Here is a 23607-nt window from a genome sequence, read left to right on the forward strand (position 1 = left end):
ACTTTTATTCAATATATCAACATCTGGAGAATGCTAAGCAAAACCACATTGAAAGTCATGCTGAAATGGATTCTTTGTTTGCATTGACTGTAGGGGTCTATGGTTTAATAAATTAGGGGAGAATGTTAAGTAAGTAAGTAAGTGTTAGTTGCTCAGTTGTGTCCAGCTCTTTGTGATCCCATGGATTGTAGCCAGCCAGGTTTCTCTGTCCATGGAATTCTCCAGGCAAGAATACTGGAGTGGGTTGCCATTCCCTTCTTCAGGGTATCTTCCTGACCCAGGGATCGAACCCGGGTCTCTTCTCTTCTTGCAGGCAGATTCTTTATCATCTGAGCCACCAGGGAAGTCTGAGGAGAATGTTGGCAGTCCAAATTAAACCCAGTTCTTTATGGCAGAACTTCTGACCAATGCCTTTTGTATATTAACGGCATTCCAAGTTTCTAAGAGAATGTTGTATTAACCAGAAATTCCCAAATTTATTTCAGCAGAAACCACTTTTTCTAGGCACAATTGAGGAATGTTGTTGTAGTGAAAGGAATTGGGACTTTGGATTCAGACAACTGTGGTTGTGAATCCTGATTTCAGTAGTTACTGGCTGAGTGAACAGTTGTTTAAATTCTGACCTCCATTTTTACCCATATTATAGGTTTAACAATATTAATCCCAAGAGTTATTATGCTCATTAAATACTAGTTACCTTTACTGTTCTGAGTTACAATTAAACTTACTCATTCCTAGGATTTAACAGTACTTGAATTATAGCTATAACACACAAATCATTCATTCATTTAACATACATTAACTAGACAAATATTTGTGCCACTTACTATACTGATGGATATACAATGCATTTGAAAGAGTCCTTTTACTCAGTAAACTACTATTTTTATCTCTCATATTAGACAGTAAGCTTCTGAAAGCAGAATCCATGAAGCATTTCATCTCCATGCCCATCGTGGAAACTACTATACATAAAACGGGTGCTCAAGAACAATCTCCATAGTAGAAAGTAACCCATAGGAGGACAGAGTCCTTATTGATCTTCTTTACCACTGTGTCCTTAGCATATAACAGAGTCTCAACAAATACCTATTGCATGAAGGACTGGATGAAAGCATAATAAGGTCTATAATTCATAACTCCACAGTTAACTAACCTCTAATAACTTATTATTCCCCACCATTATTGACAGAAATCTTTTTCTAAAAAATTTGTTAAAATTACCTCTATTGAAATTACTAATGAACTGCCTGAAATTGGGACAGAAAGGAATGCATGTAGTTAGATTTCAATAATTATTAACAATTATGCTTTTAAAGAAAAATGTTGAATATATATTCAAACATATATAAAGTTTGATGTTTTAGAAAAAATATTTAGATGAGTAATGTATTTGCCATCTCAGTGGAATGTGCTTTGTGACTTTCTGGGTTAAACAGATTGCCATATCATGTTCTCACAGAATCACTTCTTTGTATTCTAAAGAACATTGACATACAAGAAGAGGTAAATTACAGAAAGCATTTTAGTTCCCATTTTGGTCTCAGGCTTCTTGAAACAGAGTTTCAATAGGTCTTTCATCACCAAAGTTAGAAATAAGAATTAAATGATGGGTCAAAACTGGTAGGATTAACTTCTGTCAACTCATTTATACAACTCTATAAAGAGTCTGAAATGCAGTACTTGGATACAATCTCAAAAACAACAGAATGATCTCTGTTCATTTCCAAGGCAAACCATTCAATATCACGGTAATCCAAGCCTATGCCCCCACCAGTAACGCTGAAGAAGCCGACGTTGAACGGTTCTATGAAGACCTACAAGACCTTTGAGAACTAACACCCAAAAAAGATGTCCTTTTCATTATAGGGGGCTGGAATGCAAAAGTAGGAAGTCAAGAAACACCTGGACTAACAGGCAAATTTGGCCTTGGGGTACAGAATGAAGCGGGGCAAAGGCTAATAGAGTTTTGCCAAGAGAACGCACTGGTCATAGCAAACACCCTCTTCCAACAACACAAGAGAAGACTCTACACATGGACATCACCAGATGGCCAACACCGAAATCATATTGATTATATTCTTTGCAGCCAAAGAGGGAGAAGCTCTATATAGTCAGCAAAAACAAGACCTGGAGCTGACTGTGGCTCAGATCATGAACTCCTTATTGCCAAATTCAGACTTAAACTGAAGAGAGTAGGGAAAACCATTAGACCATTCAGGTATGACCTAAATCAAATCCCTTATGAATATACAGTGGAAGTGAGAAATAGACTTAAGGGACTAGATCTGATAGACAGAGTGCCTGATAAACTATGGATAGAGGTTCGTGACATTGTACAGGAGACAGAGATCAAGACCATCCCCATGGAAAAGAAATGCAAAAAGGCAAAATGGTTGTCTGAGGAGGCCTTACAAATAGCTGTGAAAAGAAGAGAAGCAAAAGGCAAAGGAGAAAATGAAAGATATTCCCATTTGAATGCAGAGTTCCAAAGAATAGCCAGGAGAGATAAGAAAGCCTTCCTCAGCGATCAATGCAAAGAAATAGAGGAAAACAACCGAATGGGAACGACTAGAGATCTCTTCAAGAAAATTAGAGATACCAAAGGAACATTTCATGCAAAAATGGGCTCAATAAAGGACAGAAATGGTATGGACCTAACAGAAGCAGAAGATATTAAGAAGAGGTGGCAAGAATACACAGAAGAACTGTACAAAAAAGATCTTCATGACCCAGATAATCATGATGGTGTGATCACTCACCTAGAGCCAGACATCCTGGAATGTGAAGTCAAGTGGGCCTTCGGAAGCATCACTACGAACAAAGCTAGTGGAGGTGATGGAGTTCCAGTTGAGCTATTTCAAATCCTGAAAGATGATGCTGTGAAAGTGCTGCACTCAATATACCAGCAAATTTGGAAAAGTCAGCAGTGGCCACAGGACTGGAAAAGGTCAGTTTTCATTCCAATCCCTAAGAAAGGCAATCCCAAAGAATGGTCAAACTACCACACAATTGCACTCATCTCACATTACTTTGAGTAAAGTAATGCTCAAAATTGCACTCATCTCACATTACTTTCAATAAAGTAATGCTTAAAATTCTCCAAGCCAAGCTTCAGCAATACATGAACCGAGAACTTCCAGATGTTCAAGCTGGTTGTAGAAAAGGCAAAGGAACCAGAGATCAAATTGCCAATATCTGCTGGATCATTGAAAAAGCAAGAGAGTTCCAGAAAAACTTATATTTCTGCCTTATTGACTATGCCAAAGCCTTTGACTGTGTGGATCACAATAAACTGTGGAAAATTCTGAAGGAGATGGTAATACCAGACCACCTGACCTGCCTCTTGAGAAACCTGTATGCAGGTCAGGAAGCAACAGTTAGAACTGGACATGGAACAACAGACTGGTCCAAATAGGAAAAGGAGTACATCAAGGCTATATATTGTCACCCTGCTTATTTAGCTTATATGCAGAGTACATCATAAGAAATGCTGGGCTGGAAGAAGCATAAGCTGGAATTAAGATTGCTGGGAGGAATATCAATAACCTCAGATATGTAGATGATATCACCCTTATGGCAGAAAGTGAAGAGGAACTAAAAAGCCTCTTGATGAAAGTGAAAGAGGAGAGTGAAAAAGTTGGCTTAAAGCTTAACATTCAGAAAACTAAGATCATGGCATCTGGTCCCATCACCTCATGGCAAATAGATGGGGAGACAGTGGAAACAGTGGCAGACTTTATTTTTGGGGGCTCCAAAATCACTGCAGATGGTGACTGCAGCCATGAAATTAAAAGACGCTTACTCCTTGGAAGGAAAGTTATGACCAACCTAGATAGCTTATTAAAAAGCAGAGACATTACTTTGCCAACAAAGGTCCATCTGGTCAAGGCTATGGTTTTTCCAGTGATAATGTATGGATGTGAGAGTTGGACTGTGAAGAAAGCTGAGCGCCGAAAAATTGATGCTTTTGAACTGTGGTGTTGGAGAAGACTCTTGAGAGTCCCTTGAACTGCAAGGAGAGCCAACCAGTCCATCGTGAAGGAAATAAGTCCTGCATGTTCATTGGAAGGACTGATGCTAAAGCTGAAAGTTCAATACTTTGGCCACCTCATGCGAAGAGTTGACTCATTGGAAAAGACCTTGATGCTGGGAGGGATTGGGGGCAGGAGGAGAAGGGGATGACAGAGGATGAGATGACTAGATGGCATCACCGACTCGATGGGCAGGAGTTTGAGTAAACTCCGGGAGTTGGTGATGGACAGGGAGGCCTGGCGTGCTGCGATTCATGGGGTCGCAAAGAGTCGGACATGACTGAGCTTCTGAACTGACTGACTGAACTGATTAGTAAGATAAAATATTTTATATACCTACCACTCCAATTATCCTTCATTCTTGCAGCCCTTAGTTTGATGGTGGTGAGAAAATCAAATCAAAAGTAGGCGCACCGAACTTCCCTGGTGGTCCACAGGTTAAGAATCTGTCTTTCAATGTGGGGATATGGGTTCAATCCGTGGACCGGGAGGATTCCACATGTGGCAAGACAGCTAAGCCCGAGCACCACAGATATTGAGCCCTTGAGCTCTATCCTCGATGCTCTGTGAAAAGAGAAGCCATCAAAGCCTGAGAAGCAACGAAGACTCAACACAACCAAAAATAAAATAAATTAATTAACTACATTTTTTTAAAAAGGTAGGAGCACTGGTTCTCCTTACAAGGATGTTATGACATCTAAACCTGACAGTCCTGCAAAGAAAAGGGAAAAACAGTGTAGCTTTGTCTGTGTAAGTCATTTGTCACTCTCTTTTAATAGCATCTTGTAATTAAAATTTCAGGTTTCAGAAAGGAAGATTACATTTATCTGTGGTTGACATATATTAGGTTGATGCAAACATAATTGCAGTTTTGGACTGTAATTTTAAATCATTACAACCTAGGCTTAAGCACATCTTTATTAATCAAAATAGGAACCATTAGAGTCAACACATTTTTGTCATTGAGAAGTTTATTCCTGTCGTGTAAAAATCCATGCCCCAGATTTAGAAAAACTGTTGGAAAGCATTTTCTGCCTCCTGCTGGTTATGGAAGCATTTTCCCTGTAAAAAGTTGTCGAGATGCTTGAAGATATGGTACTCAGTTTGGGAAAGGTCAGGTGAATATGACAGATAAGGCAAAATTTTGTAGCCCAGTTCATTCAACTTTTGAAGTGTTGGTTGTGTGACGTGTGGTTGGGTGTTGTTGGAGAGAAGAATTGGGCCCTTTCTGTTGACCAATGCCATCAGCAGGAATTGCAGTTTTCAGTGCATATCAATTTGCTGAGGGTACTTCTCAAATATACTGGTTTCTCTGGGATTCAGAAAGCTATAATGGATCAGATGGACAGCAGACCACCAAAGAGTGACCATGCCCTTTTCTTGGTGCAAGTTTGGTTTGGGAAGTGCTTTGGAACTTCATCTTGCTCCAAGTACTGAGCTGATCATTGCCAGTGTCATATAAACTCTACCTTTTGTCACATGTCACAATCTGATGGAGAAATGGTTCATTATTGTTGCATAGAATAAGAGAAGACAATGATTCAAAATGAAAATTTTTTTGATTTGTGGTCAACTCATGAGGCACCCACTTATCAAGCTTTTTCACCTTTCCAATTTGCTTCAAATTTTAAATGACCACAACATGGTCGATGCGGGGTTCTTCAGCAGCTTCTTGTGTAGTTGTAAGAGGATCGGCTTTGATGATGCTCTTAGGTGGTCATTGTTAACTCCTAATGGCCAGTCACTCTGCTTCTCATCTTCAAGGCTCTCATCTCCTTTGAGAAGCCTCTGGAACCACCACTGCACTGTACGTTCCTTAGCAGTTCCTAGACCAAATGCACTGTTGATTTTACGAGTTGTCTCTGCTGCTTGATGAACCATTTTGAACAATAAGAAAATCACTTGAATTTGCTTTTTGTCTAACATCATTTCCGTAGTCTAAAATAAATATAAAATACACGTTTAATGCCCTTAGCAAAAAAAACATAAAGTGAGAAATGCACATTAAAATGATGTATAACATAACCACATTTATTTAAGAATGTATTCCAATATCAAATGGCAAAGTTCAACAATGCAAAACTGCAATTACTTTTGCACCAACCTAATAGCTTTCTAGAACTACTAGACATCTCCCCACTCCAGATACATAATCCAATGCATATTGTTTTCTCAGCTCTAGACAAAACAAAAATTTAACAAAATAAAACACAGACCCTCATTGGACACAGAATGCCGCAGAGAACCAAATGACTAGAAGCTATCACATACAAGGGAATCAAATCAAACTATTACATAAAAGAACAAAATTCTTCCAAGAAAATCTCTTGAACCTCTCGGTCTCAGCCATGTTATTCCTTAACTTTTAGGAAAATTCATCTATATCACAAAGACAGTAAATGTAAATTTAACAAAATATACTCATAATAAATCTAATACACTAGTAAGTTGCAATTCCCAATTGCACAAAGTAATTTTAGTTACTTAGGTGGCCTGTTTATATATTATATATTAAAAATTCAAGGGAAACATTTCCGAGAGAAATTGGTAAATTATGCATTTACAGTGTCTGCTTTTCCTGATGTACTTTAAAGATTGTCAAATGACTTCGTGTAACAAATAGCAATGTTGTAATTATAAAGTTCTGCCTTATGAGTTGTCATATTTATTATTTTAGTGAGAGTTATAAGTTACTAAAATAATTTTCAGTTTTTATGGTATGAAAGTAAAAGGGAAGTCATTCAGTCGTGTCTGACTCTTTGCGACCCCATGGATTGTAGCCTACCGGGCTCATCTGTCCATGGGATTTTCCAGGCAAGAGTACTGGAGTAGGTTGTCATTTCCTTCTCCAGGGGATCTTATCTTCCCAACCCAGGGATCAAACCTGGGTCTCCCGCATTGCAGGCAGACGCTTTACCCTCTGAGTCACTAGGGAAGTCCTAATGGCTTGACATTTTTTATGGTATGACATCCTTTTAAATAATGATAGCATTCTGTGTGATTAAATTTATATTAAGATATCTCAAACTGATATGTTTCATATTTTAGATATTGGTGAAAACTAATAGGATTGAGCTCTAGGAGAAAGCATGAAAAAGAGAAACATGCTAATTCAATAAAATGTTGTAGTATATTCCAGAACATCCTTACCTGCAGCTTTGTACATTTCCAAATACTATGTGAATATATTCTGATGAGATTTGGTAGAGTGACCTCTGTAGCTCTTCTCCCCATAGGGCGAGTACTGGAAGAAATAGAATTGCCAGGTCTACACAACAAAGTGTCTCAAAACTTCCCTTTGCATATGAAAGATTAATTGGGAGGAATGAAAAATACAACTGGGGCACATGAAACACCTAAGACTAACATGAGGTAAAGATGCTTTTTAGTGAAACATACATGGGGTATTAAAAGATGCAGATTTGGTTAACACATTTAAAAAAATTTTAAGATGATGCATAACTTGAGTATCACCTAATAAACATGATAAATGAATAGCACAAGCTTGGATGTGATACTTGATCCATCTTTACATTTTTGGAACTTAACAGTTAATTTTTGACATTAGTGAACTTTTACTATTTGTTGATAGCACTGCAGATTATATTTCTGGGGATATGTGGATATTGCTTTAAATAATTTTATAGCAGCATTAATCACAAATTTTGATCACTTTATAATAATCTCTAGGAAAACACTGTTAGTGATATCAACACTATTAGAAGTTAAAATTATGCTAAAGATAAGACATACATGTCAAGTACCAGATTTTATTGCTATATTCATGTATAGCCTCATAAAGATCCAATCAGAGGGTTGCATTTATATCTGAACTTCTAAAGTCATTTGAAACTCCCTATTAACAAGTACATATTCATGCTCATTATAAGACTTCTTGGTATAGTATGCTAATTGCTTTTCTACACTCTGGCTCCCAAGCCACAATGATCCCTGTTATAAAAGCAAATCACTGCAAACTTCAAACAGCATGCATCCTTGAAATGCCACTATTAAAGGATGAGCAATGATGGGAAATCTTTGATGTTATCAGACAGGATGGAAAATACACATTTGTATTTGAGTAAATCCTGTAGACCGAAGCATTTCTCCCAACCCTTAAATAACCTGAAACCAATTTCAAGTTCCCAAATGCTCTTCAAAGCAACCTGCCTTGGAAGTAATGCTGATGGCATTTCAAATTTCAAGGCAGCTTGCTTTTTCCATCTCAAGGCTTCAAGCAGATTTGAAATTTCACTTTCAAAGAGAAAGGACATTACCTACTTTTACCCAAACCACTAGTCTCTGGTTTGATGAACAAAATGTCATAGGTAATGAACTTACCTATGATAATAAAAAAATGATGTGTAACCCGGTAACTCAGAGTCTGAATAATGCAGCTAATTCTAGACAATTCTAAGATGTAAGTGTTTATATACTTAATGCTTCAGTTTTTTTTCTTTTTCTGGTGGTGCTGACCAAAAGTTGGAATATAAGCTTTGGGCCTGTGGCAGGGCCAGTGTACCCAACTGTAATTAATCCATCTCCTGCTGAATGGAGCATCTGTGAAGCTGAAGACAAAAATCAGTGTGTGCCTGACTCCTGGGCCCATGGGGAGCCTGGGCCACACAATTCAGAACATTCATACTGTGAATAATCCCTGTAGCAGGAGGGTAGGTCTGTGGCTTCGTAAAAGGATTTAGATTTGTGGTTAATAGAAACATCCATGAGCCTCTTTGGGCAAAGGGATACAGTAGCCCTCGTGAAGTTTCCCTGGCTTTTAATTAGGTTTCCTTTGATTGCTGTAAGTAAAAGGGGGGAGTGAAACCTGAAGTTATGATCTTGGGATACAAAATATTTGTATGCGGTTTTAATATCCTGAGCCTGTTTTGCTGCTGCTCTCTACATTTTGGAAAGAGCCCTCGTAGTCCTAAGGAACTACATACGTCCTAAGGTTTATCAGCCCTTTGGTGACTGTAAATTTACTGCAGCAACCTTTAGAGGAAGTGTTTCTTTTCCAGTAACTGACTTTATGCATGAGCAGAAAAGGTACAAACAAATAAAACAGGCAAGAGTATTAAACACCAGAGTGGAGTTAAAAAGGTGGCAGGAGAGGAGAGAAGACTGCTCCATCTTTGTACAGGTTTCTAGACATCAGAAAAATGAGAATAATTACAATGAGACAAGAAAATGAGAGGCCTAAGCAAGGACCAGGAAAGAGGAAGGAAAGTAGTGCTATTTGTTCATAAGTTGGTTTTTCACTGTGGAGATTTGTTTTATTAGTTGGCCATTGGCTGAAATAATATAGTAATCTTTTCAAGGATTGGGATATGCCAGTTACTTGATAATTCTTTTTAAGCTGATCACCATTTAAACATAAAGTCGTTACTAATTTCCAAAATTTTAAGGTAACATTAAATATATTTAATAAATGTTTGAAAGTAGAGTCACCCCATTAGAACCTTGCCCTGCCTAGGCCTTATAAAACCCACTTTCCTGGGCTTCATTCCAGTTCAGGGATTCATGAGTTGGGCTTAAAGACTTCGTTGTTTCTGTGACTCAACTCTCATCCACTCGTGATGGGAAGAATTATCTATCCTCTAATGAGTCAGCATCTGCTGTTGTTGGGGGATTGTTAATTTCCCTGAGTGTTTTTATCCATATGAGAATGTCCTAGATTTTAGGGTGAGTACTGAAACACTCTTTTTTAGAATCTCCAGATGACACTTCTTTCATGTTTCTTTTTTTTTTTTATTTTATTTTATTTTTTATTAGTTAGAGGCTAATCACTTCACATCATTTCAGTGGGTTTTGTCATACATTGACATGAATCAGCCATGGATCTACACGTATTCCCCATCCCGATCCCCGCTCCCACCTCCCTCTCCACCCGATTCCTCTGGGTCTTCCCAGTGCACCAGGCCGGAGCACTTGTCTCATGCATCCCACCTGGGCTGGTGATCTGTTTCACCATAGATAGTATACATGCTGTTCTTTTGAAATATCCCACCCTCACATTCTCCCACAGAGTTCAAAAGTCTGTTCTGTATTTCTGTGTCTCTTTTTCTGTTTTGCATATAGGGTTATCATTACCATCTTTCTAAATTCCATATATATGTGTTAGTATGCTGTAATGTTCTTTATCTTTCTGGCTTGCTTCACTCTGTATAAGGGGCTCCAGCTTCATCCATCTCATTAGGACTGGTTCAAATGAATTCTTTTTAATGGCTGAGTAATATTCCATGGTGTATATGTACCACAGCTTCCTTATCCATTCATCTGCTGATGGGCATCTAGGTTGCTTCCATGTCCTGGCTATTATAAACAGTGCTGCGATGAACATTGGGGTGCACGTGTCTCTTTCAGATCTGGTTTCCTCAGTGTGTATGCCCAGAAGTGGGATTGCTGGGTCATATGGCAGTTCTATTTCCAGTTTTTTAAGAAATCTCCACACTGTTTTCCATAGCGGCTGTACTAGTTTGCATTCCCACCAACAGTGTAAGAGGGTTCCCTTTTCTCCACACCCTCTCCAGCATTTATTGCTTGTAGACTTTTGGATAGCAGCCATCCTGACTGGCGTGTAATGGTACCTCATTGTGGTTTTGATTTGCATTTCTCTAATAATGAGTGATGTTGAGCATCTTTTCATGTGTTTGTTAGCCATCTGTATGTCTTCTTTGGAGAAATGTCTGTTTAGTTCTTTGGCCCATTTTTTGATTGGGTCATTTATTTTTCTGGAATTGAGCTACAGGAGTTGCTTGTATATTTTTGAGATTAATCCTTTGTCTGTTTCTTCATTTGCTATTATTTTCTCCCAATCTGAGGGCTGTCTTTTCACCTTACTTATAGTTTCCTTTGTAGTGCAAAAGCTTTTAAGTTTCATTAGGTCCCATTTGTTTAGTTTTGCTTTTATTTCCAATATTCTGGGAGGTGGGTCATAGAGGATCTTGCTGTGATTTATGTCGGAGAGTGTTTTGCCTATGTTCTCCTCTAGGAGTTTTATAGTTTCTGGTCTTACATTTAGATCTTTAATCCATTTTGAGTTTATTTTTGTGGATGGTGTTAGAAAGTGTTCTAGTTTCATTCTTTTACAAGTGGTTGACCAGTTTTCTCTTTCATGTTTCTTATACCAAGAAGTCAAGATCAAACATTTTAAGAAATCATAACTTTTATGAGCTACTTAAACTCTATATCCTATACATGTCATTGTATCATATGTCATTTCATTTATACATTAATATATGCATGCATTTTTTATTCTCATCTGATTATGTCATCTTCTTAAAACACTTGACTCTCAGAAAGAAATTCCAAATCCTAACACAGTGTACAACAGTTGTTCTCAAACTATAGCATGCATCAGAATTCTTGGAGGACTTGTTAAAATATTACTGGGCTGGACTCTCAATTTTTCTTTTTCACAGAGTCTGGAGTGGAGCCCAGGAATTTGCATTTTCAACAAGTGCCCAAGTGATGTTGATAAAGCTGTTCTGTGGGCCATACTTTGAGAACTGCAGGTTTACAAGAATGTCTATGAATAGGTCACTTTCTTGTCTCTGGGTTCATTTCATGCTCGTATTCTCTGTGTCCAGTGCTCAGGTATCTTCTCCTGGGTTCCCAGTCTCCTCCTTCCCTTTCCTCTTCTTACCATGTGTCCTGTCCCTCTCCCCATGTGATTTAATCAGTCTAACTCATGCAGGATCCTTCATACTATGTTGAGTCTCTTTGTTATTCACTCTCATTACTTCTATACTTCTTTGCAGCATTGAACACAATTGTAATTAAATAATAAATTTATATATTTATTATAACTCTAGTTAATACATGCCCTTCTCATAAAAATAAAGGTTCATTAAGGGCAATGACTATCTTACTCATCAGAATTTCATAAGTACCCAGTGCAATATTTTCTACATAATTGATGCTTGATAGATATTTCGCCCATGAATGAATGAATGAATAAACAATACAAAGTAATGTAATTAATTTTTCTTACTGTGCTCATGCATGATGCTCATACATCATTTATGTTCCTACTCCCTAAAGAGTGTCCCTTCCTGTTCTCGCAAAGACACTCCATGCTAGAAGTGTGTGCAAGAGAAGTGGCAGTTGCCCACTTAGATTGTTCAGATTAATTTAATTTTTCTTGCTCAATGCAAAGAGGCATATTTCAGTATGAATCTCTGAACTAGACTTTGGTATCACAAGATAAATACCCTTAAAATGATAATCCCAGACTCAAGTTCAAGTTTTATTGTTTTAGGATTATATAATGTTGTGAAATAAATTCCAATTATTTGAGCATTTTAACTGGAATTCACCTTATTTTTCATGGGATTTTGGTTACTTTGTTATTAAAGAGAAACATTTGGGCTTTCAAAAATTCACGAAAATTTTAAAGTCATTCCTTCTCTGGCTAGAGCAGCAGAGGTTTGTTAACTAAGGCTAATATTTCTCTCAGTAAAAAACAATGTGCCTTAATTATAAATGAAGCCATTTAAAATGACTTAGTTTTTTTAAAAATCACCATATATTTATAAAGGACTAGATCATATAATAATAAAACCTAAATATATATAGTTGTGTATATAAATATGCATATTAATGATTTATATACCTATGATTATTGCTTTATGTCATTCTCTCTCATTTTATGTAAAGAATTAGGTAAACCTAGCACATGGGTATCTTACACACAACCTGTATAATTAAGATAGAATCCTTAGAAGATGTTAAATTCAAGTTCATGTTTGAATACACAGAGAAAGATAACTTGGTTGTGGGTGAATATTAGGTAATAAGGGGAAAGGATTTTTGTGGATAGGTCTAATTCACTTTCATCTTCTGATGAATCCAGAAGATTTCAAATAGCAAATAAGAGAACGAGACAGCTGTGAATCAAGTAACTGGAGCTAGAAGAAAGTCAGAGGAGATGAGAGGTAATATGTGATTTGTTGGTCCATGGCATTAAGAAGGATCACTGGGGGAAAAATTAGGTATGATGTTTTGTATTTTGTTAGTGCAAGTCTTCTCCTGACTTAAATCTTCCTTTGCCTTGGCAGGTCTCATTGTCCGGGAAGTGAGCATTGAGATTTCACGCCAGCAAGTGGAAGAACTCTTTGGGCCTGAAGATTACTGGTGCCAGTGTGTGGCCTGGAGCTCGGCAGGCACCACCAAGAGCCGGAAAGCCTACGTGCGCATCGCTTGTGAGTCACTATGCAGGGGCACTGTGGGTTCCAGAAGCTAATGGAATATGGGAAAACTTGACCACACCTGCTCGGGTGTCGAAGAACCCTGGCTGAAAACTGCTCCCAGACTTCTGCATTTGAGCTACACTTTCCCCTTAAGTCATCAGAATATCATTTCATTTTTTGTTTCGAGGCACTGAGTAATGTTCCTTTAGGGATGTGAAAGAATTAGTGCCACTTTCAAAAGACTGAATGTTCTTTTTTAATCTAATAGTAATTAGGCTATAGGAAAACAACTACATTCCTTTAATGAGTTTATTCTGCCAATTTGTTAGGACAGTGTTGACTAGTTTTGCTATTAGAAATAGAAATTACCCAGCAAAGCTTCTCTATTTATTTTAGAACTGTTCTAATGGATCAAAAAACACCACTCTTTTCCAAACTGTATTAATTTCTAGAGTATTTCAGGGAGATATTTCTAATATACGTTCAGGGAGAGGTTAAAAGGGTTCCATAATCAGTAAATGTGGGAAATACTTTTTTGGACAAAGTTAAAGAAGTTCCTTCATTGCAAAACTTTCCAGATTCTTTAATATGCCAATGTGCATATTATCCCCAAGAAGGAGATGTTGCCTGCAGCTCTTTCTGTAGACCCTTTTCTCAGTGAGTACTATTCACACCCCAAACAGCATGAATGCTGCTTTAATGTCTGAAGCTTCTGTACTGAGAAATTTCCTCAAGTGTGAGACCACTGAAACCCATGTAAATTTTACTGTCTGAATTCCTTGGCATGTGTGTTCCAGCATGTATGCTAAGTTGCTTCAGTTGTATCTGATTCTGTGAGACCCCATGGACTGTAGCCCACCAGACTCCTCATCCATGGGATTCTCCAGGCAAGAATACTGAAGTGAGTCACCATGCCCTCCTCCAGGGTATCTTCCCAACCTAGGGATCGAACTCTCGTCTCTTGCATCTACTGCATTGGCATGCAGGTTCTTTACCACTAGAGCCAACTGGGAAGCCCCTTGCATGTCTGCAGTTTATTAAATTTCAATTTGCATTGATGTCAGTGTCACTTACCTCTAATATGTCACTGTGTCCATGCCTGCTCAATCATGTCATATGCTCAGTCAAGCATGCTCAGACTATAGCCCACCGGGATCCTCTGTCCATGGGATTTCCCAGGCAAGAATATTGGAATGGGTTCCCATTTTCTCTTCCAGGGGATCGATCTTCCTGACCTAGGAATCAAACTCCTATCTCTTGCATCTCCTGCATTGGCAGGCAGATTCAGATTCTTGACCACTGAGCCACCTGGGAAGTCACTAAGTTCAAACGGTTTTGGCTCCGATGCTTCCCACAATTCCTGTTCTTGCCTGTTCTTTCCCTTCTGCTTGATCTAGATCCCAACCATTACAATCACGTAGCAGTTAATCTCCATGATTCTAGTCTTTCACCTTTTCCAGCCCTTCCTCCATATTACCACAAATGCAAGATTCTGGAAGATTCCTAAAACTCGGGTCTTACCTCAGCTCACCTCCATCCCTGCTTAAAATTTCATAATGGCTTCTGAGATAAAGTCAAAATTTCCTACAATGGTATAGATCACTGTATTTGTTTAGTAGAGCTGCTGTAACAAAATTCTACCAACTTTTGGTTTAAACAAGAGGAATTTATTTTCTCACAGTTATGGAGGCTGGAGTCCAAGATCAAGGTGCTGGCAATATTGGTTTCTGCTGAAGCCCCTCTCCTTGGCTGACAGATGGTCATCTTCTCCATGTCTTCACATGATCTTCCTTCTGTAACTGTCTGCATCCAAATTTCTCTTCTTGTAAGGATGCCAGTCATATGAGGTTAAGGCCACCCAAATGGTCTCATTTTAACTTAACCACTTCTTTAAAGGTCATAGCTCCAAATACCTTCTGAGGTATACTGGCCTAGGAAACTTGTGAATTTTGGAGGGGGGATACATTTCAGCCCATAACAACCTTATTTCATTGTCTACATAATGTAACCTAAGTTTCTAGCTCTGACCACAAAGAATGTCTCTGATCTAGTCACACTAGATTAGAATTACTTCCATTTCTTTGTTTTCAGCTGTTATTCATCCTGAAGCGCTTTACCTTTCTCTTACTTCCTTTCATTATTTGTAAAAATTCATTTATTCAACAAGTATTTACTATGCTTAGTAAATAATTTTAGGCATTTGGTATGGAGCCAGAATCAAAACACATAATGATCCCTGCCTTCAAGAGGCTTGTGTCAGCTGAACAAGTTGTTGTTGTTTAGTCACTAAGTTCTGTCTGACTCTTTGGGACCCTATGGACCGTAGCCCATCAGGCTCCTCTGTCCATGAGATTCTCCAGGAAAAAATACTGGAATGGGTTAGCATTCCCTTCTCCAGGTATCTTCCTGACCCAAGGATCAAACCCACATCTCCTACATTATAGGCTTTACCTACATTATTCTTTATCCCTGAACCACCAGGAAATTCAGGGCACACTCTTAATGAAGTAAATAATCAGTAACAGAGCAGATGGTAAGTGTTATGAAGAAAGATAGTGGGGGAAGGGGGTGTGCTGTGCTGGGGACAGTGGTCAGAAAAGGCCTTCAGAAGAAGCTGGCAGTTGAAGCAACCTGAAGAAAGGGAGAGGGGGAGTCAGGCAGAGGGGACAGCGAGTGGCATAAGTGCAAATGCCCTGAAGCAGGAACGTTTGCTGGTGCCATGAAGACTGAATTGGCCACCGTGGCTGGACGAGGGTGAGGGAGAGGAGCCTCCTAGATGAGTTAAGAAAGGTGAGGACAGGAAGGGCAGTGTGGAGATGGTCTAGGCCCTGTGGGTGTAACTCCTTTGGTTCTCAGTATGAAATGGGAACTTTGGGATGTTTTCTGCAGAGGCGTTCATGCCCTGACTTCCATTTTAGCAGAACACCTGACTACTCTGTTGGGAAAAGATCGTGAGAAGCAAAAGCAGATGCAAGGGAGACCAGTTAGGAGGCCGCAGCTGTGAGAAGTGTTAGGGCAGCCTGGATTAGAAGCTGTGGCACTGGTGAGACCTAGATTCTAGATTTATTTAAAGGCAGAGGTAGTGGGGTATTTTTTTTTTTTTTTTTTTTTTTTGAGAAAGAGAAAGGTTGGATGTGGAACGTGAGAGAAAGAATGATTCAGAAGGCCTGAGCTTGTTGAAGGATTTTTCAGTTGTCTTTGGTGAAGTCATTCTTGCCTCATCAGTCTCCAGAATGATAGGGGTTCCTTTCTCAAACCTTTCAGACCAGTGCATCCATCCTCTTAATGTAGGGCTTGTCTCCTTTGAATTATATTCGCTTGTTGTAATGTCTGTGTTTCAGGCCAATGAGTTCCTTGAGATCCGTTTTGCTTAATTCAGCTTTGCTTAACTGTATATCTTCAGTGCTCAGCACAATGCCTAGAACATCAAAGATGTTTAATAAATTTTGTTCAATTAAGACCATTATAACCATCATTGCTCTCTATTAATCATTCCTCTCTGAGCATGTCTAAAGGGATTTTTCTCTTTGTCTTAGTGGGTTCTCTATGAAGTAGACTCTGAGATGGAGACATGCATGCAGGTAATATATTAACAAGTATTCTCTAGAACAATATCTGTGGAGGAATAGACTTGGGCAGAGGGAGAAATTGAACTGCAGCCCAGGCGCAACAGAAGACGATGCCATAGGGGACACTGGAATTAGGATGGCCCTCCAGAGCTGTCCCACCATGAGGCACAGGAGTGAGCAGACCTTTATCCCCAACATTGACTAGTCCGTGGATGTGGCCCTTTCTTTTCTGTTCACCCTCACCAACTTGTATGACCTGGGTCAGGTCAGCTCATCTCAACTGAGGGCAATTTCTGGAGGGAGAGTCTGGGAGCCTTCACCATCAACACTCCCGACAGAGGGGATCAGTCCTGAAGATGGATGTCATCCACTACAATCATCTATCACACATCTTTTAGATTTCATTTTATTAATTATGAAGTAAAAAGATACTTTCAAACATTTTAAAAAGAAACAAGTGAATTGCTTTGGTCAAATAATTAAATGAATTCAAAGTTAGCTTCTAGTTATATTCAAAAGAGGCACAATGATATAAAACTATCTTTCATTGCTATATGTTCATTAATAGCAAGTATAATAGGTATTTAAAATTGCCAGTCTACAATTTATAATAAATTGACTTGCTTAAAAGCCGAAGTTTAATTAATTAATTAATTTATTAATTTATTTTTGGCTGTACTGGGTCTCTGTTGCTGTGCTGGCTTTTCTGTGGTTGCTGCAAGCGGGGGCTGCTCTCTAGTTGTGAGGTGCAGACTTCTCACAGTAGTTTTCTTGTGGAGCACAGGCCCTAGGGCTTCAGTAGTTGTGGCTTCTGGGCTTAGTTGCTCCATGGCATGTGTGACCTTCCTGGATCAGGAATCAAATTCCTGTCTCCTGCATTAGCAGGCAGATTCTTTACCACTGAGCCGTCACGGAAGCCCCAGAAGCTGAAGTTTAAAGACTTCATTATTACAAATCATGACTCTTGTGTGGTGCCAACTTCATATATATTCATGTATTTATATGTATTCATGTATTTATAACATAATGTATCTAATAGTATTAATATATGCACTTTTCTCTTTATGTAACCCTGTTTCCCATATTAAAAATTACAAACGTTTAAGAACCTTATCTTTCTTTGCAGAATAAACTTTTCTATTTATTTCATGGCCTTTAAATGTAGTTTGACATTTTCAAATAATAAGACAAACCCTTCTTCTAGTAAGACATTAATTTGCCCGTAGCACCTTTTCATCTTCGTGTATTATGACTGAAGAGCATTTTGCTTGTACTTCCATAATTAACTGAACTCATATGTTACTAGTCAAGGAACAACATCCAATGTATAAAGATTTACTCATACAGACTTACCTCATGATGAAAAGAAAAGTTAAATTTCGAATTCTCCTTGTCGGAGCTGATCCCTACCAAGCATGCCCTCACTAATGTTACAGAAAGGTTGCACATTCTCTGGTTTGCTCTGTTTCAAGCCAGCTGTGGTGCTTTACCCAGTAATATGTGACAGATGGCTGTCACATCAACTGCAATTAAAGTTTAAATTTTTTTCAGATAAAGATAGCCATGATGCTAGAGATAATTAAGTTCACTTACCTCTCATCTCATTTGATCTATATTCAGGATGTGTGAATAGTGTACACTATGTGTACTATACTATAAATAGTGTATATATGTATACAGTACATATATGTGTGTGTACTAAAAAGGGAGCCATAGTTCTTCCATGAAAAAGCTCTATTTTAAGAAGTTTATAAAGTAGAAATGAATATTAGCCATTCTTTTATTTATTTAAGTTTGCTTATATATTTTTTATATATTCAAACTACATAAAATACAAAAATAATTCTGTGATTCAATCAGAGCAGAGGGAAAATAGGAAATAGGACAGAGTTAGGATTTGGCCAGGAATGAGCTGAGGACACAGCGTGCCTGCTCTGGAATCACATGTGTTTACCAGATGGCAGGGTCGATGCCTCAGTGGGTGCGGCAGCTTCCTTTGGAGGGGAGGGGTTTCTTCTGAGGGCACTCAGAGGGGCGCTGTAAGGACTGTCTAAGTAGAACCCCATGGTGACGCAGCTGCCAGTTTCACTGGGTTCTTTCTTCCAGTGTCCCTCACTATAGTCAATGACAGAATTCGGAATGTTCAAGGGAGGAAAATGTAATGCAGGCAGAATGTCATCAAACCCTGTGTCTCTTCAGGAAATGTCTTGGCCGCTGCTGCTGATGTCGTGATCGTTGATGATGTCGTGGTTGCTGTTGTCAGGGGATGGTGGGCATTATGTGAAAAGAAGAGCAAAGTGGAGTGGTTGGAGCAAACGTTTGGGGCCAGGTCGACCTATATATTCAAATCCTAGTTCCATCACTTACTAGCGTGACCTTAGTCAAGCAATTTAACCCCTCTGAGACTTGGTTCCATCAACCATGAAATGAAAATGATAGGGTTATTTTAAGATTAAACTAGGATATAGTTGTAAAGCATATGGCATAGTACCAGACACAAAGCAACTGCTTAGTGAATGATAATAGTGTTCATAACAACAGAGATAATGATGCAAACGACTTTATTTGTGCATTCTGGAACTTAGTAGTACCAAGTTAACTTCAAAAACTAAAGAGCTTTTCCTTCTTTCACCACTTCCTGTACACCCTGGGCTGTCAGTCCTAGAAGTTGAAGTTGTCTGCCAATTCAAGTATAATTGGACTGTAATTTTGTCCCTGCGCCTGAGGATGGAGGAGTCCTCTGCATGTCCACCCTTCTCCTCAATTCAGGAGTTACAGTGGATCTATGTGCACAGACAATCCATCTTCCTGGGGATGTCAGGATAGCTCCTAAGGAGTTTCTCTTTCTTCTGTGTACAAACCTATAAATCACAGCCACCATCACAAAGGCCACTGACTACAAATTGGAATAAGACAGTTCCTGGGAAGAATTAGGGAAGAACAGGGTAGACTTCTCTGCCTTGCTCTCATAGTTCACTCCTCCTTTTTCCTGAGATCTGAGCTACCTTGTAAGCCACCTGTGGGTGTCACACAGGCTGCATTTACATCTGTAAGTCTGCAGTGCCTAACACACTGTCCAGAACAACTGTATCTGAGGAAATATGATGCCAACCACATGTCATTTCAGTTCTTGTAGCCATCCTTAAAAAAGTAAAAAGCAAACATAAAAGAGGCCAAATTAATTTTAATAATATGTTAGTTAGTCCACTCTATCTAAGCTATCATTTCAATAAAATACCCAACATAAACAACTATTCATGACAAGTTTTACATTCTTTTTTTCATACTAATTTTTACAGTACTTCTTAGTTAGGACTAGCCATAGGTCAATTGCTCCATAGCCACATGTGTCTCACATTGGATAGATGGGCTCTGGAATTCTTATAATAGAGGAACTGTTGCAATCACTCCTTTACCTCACATAGTTACTGTGTGTGTGTGTGTGTATTCATGACAAGTTTTACATTCTTTTTTTCATGCTAATTTTTACAGGACCATACACAAGTGGTGAAACACTAGAATCTATTCTGTTAGCAAATTTTAATTATGCAATATCATATTATTAACAATAGTAACCATGGTGTACAAAAATATCCCCAGAACTTATTCATGTTGTAACTGAAAGTTTGTACCCTTTGACCAATTTTGGATGGTTCATTCAATTCCTGCACCAATACTGGTGTGACAGGTGTTATTATCCTCATTTTACAGATGAGGAAATGAGGGACAAAGAGAAATTTGAAAACCTGACCAACAGATTTCCCTGGTGGTCAGTGCCTAATGCTTGGCACTGATGATGCTAGGGACCCAGGTTTGATCCCTGGTCAGGGAACTAGAGGACCCTACATGCTACAGCTAAACATTCCACATACTGCAACTAAAAGATCATGCTACAGTGAAGATCTTTGCATGCTGCCAGTAAGACCTGGTGTGGTCAAATTGAATAAATAATTTTTTAAAAAAATAATAAAAAAAAACCTGCCTGAGTTCAAAGCTCTTATATGGAGAAGCAGGTCAGATTGGCAAAGAAGTCCATGCCTTGAAGCAACACACTGGATACAAATAAGAGAGGAGGTGACGATTGATTTTTGTGTCAGCTGGCAATTTACAAAAATATCTTATTTTCCGCATGGATAATGTTATAGGCTGATTATTATTTATAATGCAGAAATGTATGAAGGCTTTGGGTTCCCACTTCTCTCCTGTTACTTGGTCTGTGCCAACCACACCAGTTTCTCTGCTTAGAGAATGTAATACACTGATGCCAATAGCTCTTCCTTCGCACCTGGAACATTCTCCCCTACTCTACCTGGGGAAGAATGTAAGAGTGGCTCACTTCCTTCTTTCGTTCAGATTTCTGACGAGACAGCAGCTCTTTAAAAAGCAGGTGTTTGGAAAGATTTAGGTTATACCGTGACAGAATTGGCAGCCTAATGCCAAGTGTCTTGGTAGAGCTCAGCAAGTGCAAGCTTGCCAGCACACCAGAGTAAATGGCCTGGCTTCTAACATGCATTTCCGAGCTGTGGTTGGATCCCTTGTATGGCTGTTTAAGTCCTGGTGGCTCAGTAGTAAAGAAGCTGCCCGCCAATGCAGGAGACATAGGTTCAATCCCTGGGCTGGGAAGATCTCCTGGAGAAGGAAATAGCAACACACACCAGTATTCTTGCCTGGGAAATCCTGTGAACAGAGGAGCCTGGCAGGCTATAGCCCATGGGGTCACAAAAGAGCCAGACACAACTTAGTTAACTAAACAACAAGCCCATTAGAAGTTACAGAGGCCAGATTTTGAATTAAGTGAGATTAATTATACAATTTAGACATTTTTAGATCAGATAAATTTTTAACAATAAATATCTCATTTCATATAAATGTCAACTGTTGTATTAATTAGTTCATTATGTGGTTCCTGTTTCAAGATTAAAAACCACAACACATTCCTGATTGCATTAGTCTATCTTTTTCCAAACGTATTTGCTTTTTTATATAGACAGAAGTTTTCAAGATCCGTGGAGGCCCCACAAATCCATACGCATTTATAGCTCATATTTGTTCTGAGAAGTAGACTTCTAATTGATAGAACACTGTCTCATAAGTTATATTTGGGGGGAAGTCATCCATGTATGGGCTATGTGCTAGAGGAAGGGCTGGTAACCCACTGGACCAAAATATGCCGCCTAAGTGATGTTTTATGCTATATGAAATGGGAAGTTTCTGGCTAAACTGCTTATTTGCAAAAAAGCTTGTCTGTAATCATTGTGTTCTTTTTTGTACTCTGAGAAAAGAGCCTTAACTTTTTGATATATTGGGTTCCTCATCCATAAAGTTGGCATGTTTCTGATTATTTATCCCTAAGACGTACCTTAAAAAGTATTGTGATGACATATAATCATTTTTTTTTTCTGAAACTAAAGATGCAGTGTGAATAGAAGAGTGGCTTATGTGGGATTTTTTTTTTCTTCCTCTTCTCTGTAATGGATGTCATTGGAGTTCCAGCTCTAAAATATTTATTTTTAAAAAAACCCTTCAGCAAAACCATCTGAATATAAATATGTTTGTTCTATAAATGCCCCCAAAACCAAGAAATAAAGAAGAATGGCTGAAAGCGTACTTCCTTTTGCAGGGACTTCGTTCATTTAGGATTCTGTTTAAATGACCGTGTGCGGTAAAGGATAGGCATCCTTGGCAAAACTAAAACATTGCCAAGACAATCCTTCTGCTGATTTGCTCAAAGATCATTCTAACCTCTGTCTCTGCCTATAATTACTATGTTCTGAAAGTGTTAGTGGTAAATTCATAAGACTGGTCAAAAACATTAGTTTTTTTAAAAGTAAAAGGAAATTACAGAACAATAACAGGAAGAAAGTCAAAATCTTGCATCTTTTGTCTCTTAAAATATCCTGGGACCTAGTAACCAACATTTAGGGCATGCTTACTGTATGCCCAATTCTGTTATAAGCCCCTTATGCATGTTAACTCTTGTGATGCTTCCAACAATCCTATGAGGTAGATTCTGTTATCCTTACTTTACAAATAGTGAAACAGAAGCATGGAAATGAAATATTAGATAACTTACCCAAGCCATTTGTTTAGGAAATGGTAAATCTGAATTATAAACTTTTCTTTTTACTGTACAATTCACTGTACGGGTTTACAGAAATGTGATAGTTCACTTTGCAATCTAACCATAGAGGAAACCTCATGTTTTTGTTGGTTTGTGGTTCCTTGTTTTGTTTTATCTTTATATTATTTGAGAAGAAAAAGCAAGTAAAAAAAGAAAACTTACAACATTTTTATATACTGTGTCCCTTCCATTTAAAAACCACAAGAATTGCTGAATATAACATTTTTTCATGATTTTTTTTTTTCAATTCCAGCAAAGATACTCTATTTCTGGAAAAGAAAACCATGGCAAACTTTTTAGGGTTCTGTAGCATTTTCAGGAATTTTTACTTTTAATAAATGCTCAAAGCTCAAAAGACTAATCTAGTTTTCCCAAAATATGCTATACTGGTTGGTTCATGATAGTTTGTTTCCTGTTAACAGCCAGATTTGGTGATTTAAGTATAAGTTATACTCTACTATGACAACATCAAAGTGAAAAGTGAAGTCGCTCAGTCGTGTCTGACTCTTTGCAACCCCATGGACTGTAGCCTACCAGGCTCCTCTGTCCATGGGATTTTCCAGGCAAGAGTACTGGAGTGTGTTGCCATTCCCTTCTCCAGGGGATCTTCCCAACCCAGGGATCGAACCTGGGTTTGCAGGCAGACACTTTACCATCTGAGCCACCAGGGAATTATACCCTTTTATATTATT

General features: G+C 38.5%; 1 protein-coding gene across 4 annotated transcripts in view; it reads left to right on the forward strand.

The window, feature by feature from the left end:
• Window positions 1–23607, forward strand: part of UNC5C (unc-5 netrin receptor C) — a 406962-nt gene that overhangs the window by 247630 nt on the left and 135725 nt on the right. For all 4 annotated transcript variants that reach the window (XM_061164372.1, XM_061164373.1, XM_061164370.1 and 1 more), the window contains one exon: window positions 13094–13237. In XM_061164372.1, coding sequence (XP_061020355.1) covers window positions 13094–13237 — 144 coding nt within the window. The remainder of the gene's footprint in view (window positions 1–13093; window positions 13238–23607) is intronic.

The sequence above is a fragment of the Dama dama genome, chromosome 17, assembly GCF_033118175.1.
Source record: "Dama dama isolate Ldn47 chromosome 17, ASM3311817v1, whole genome shotgun sequence".
NCBI lineage: Eukaryota > Metazoa > Chordata > Mammalia > Artiodactyla > Cervidae > Dama > Dama dama.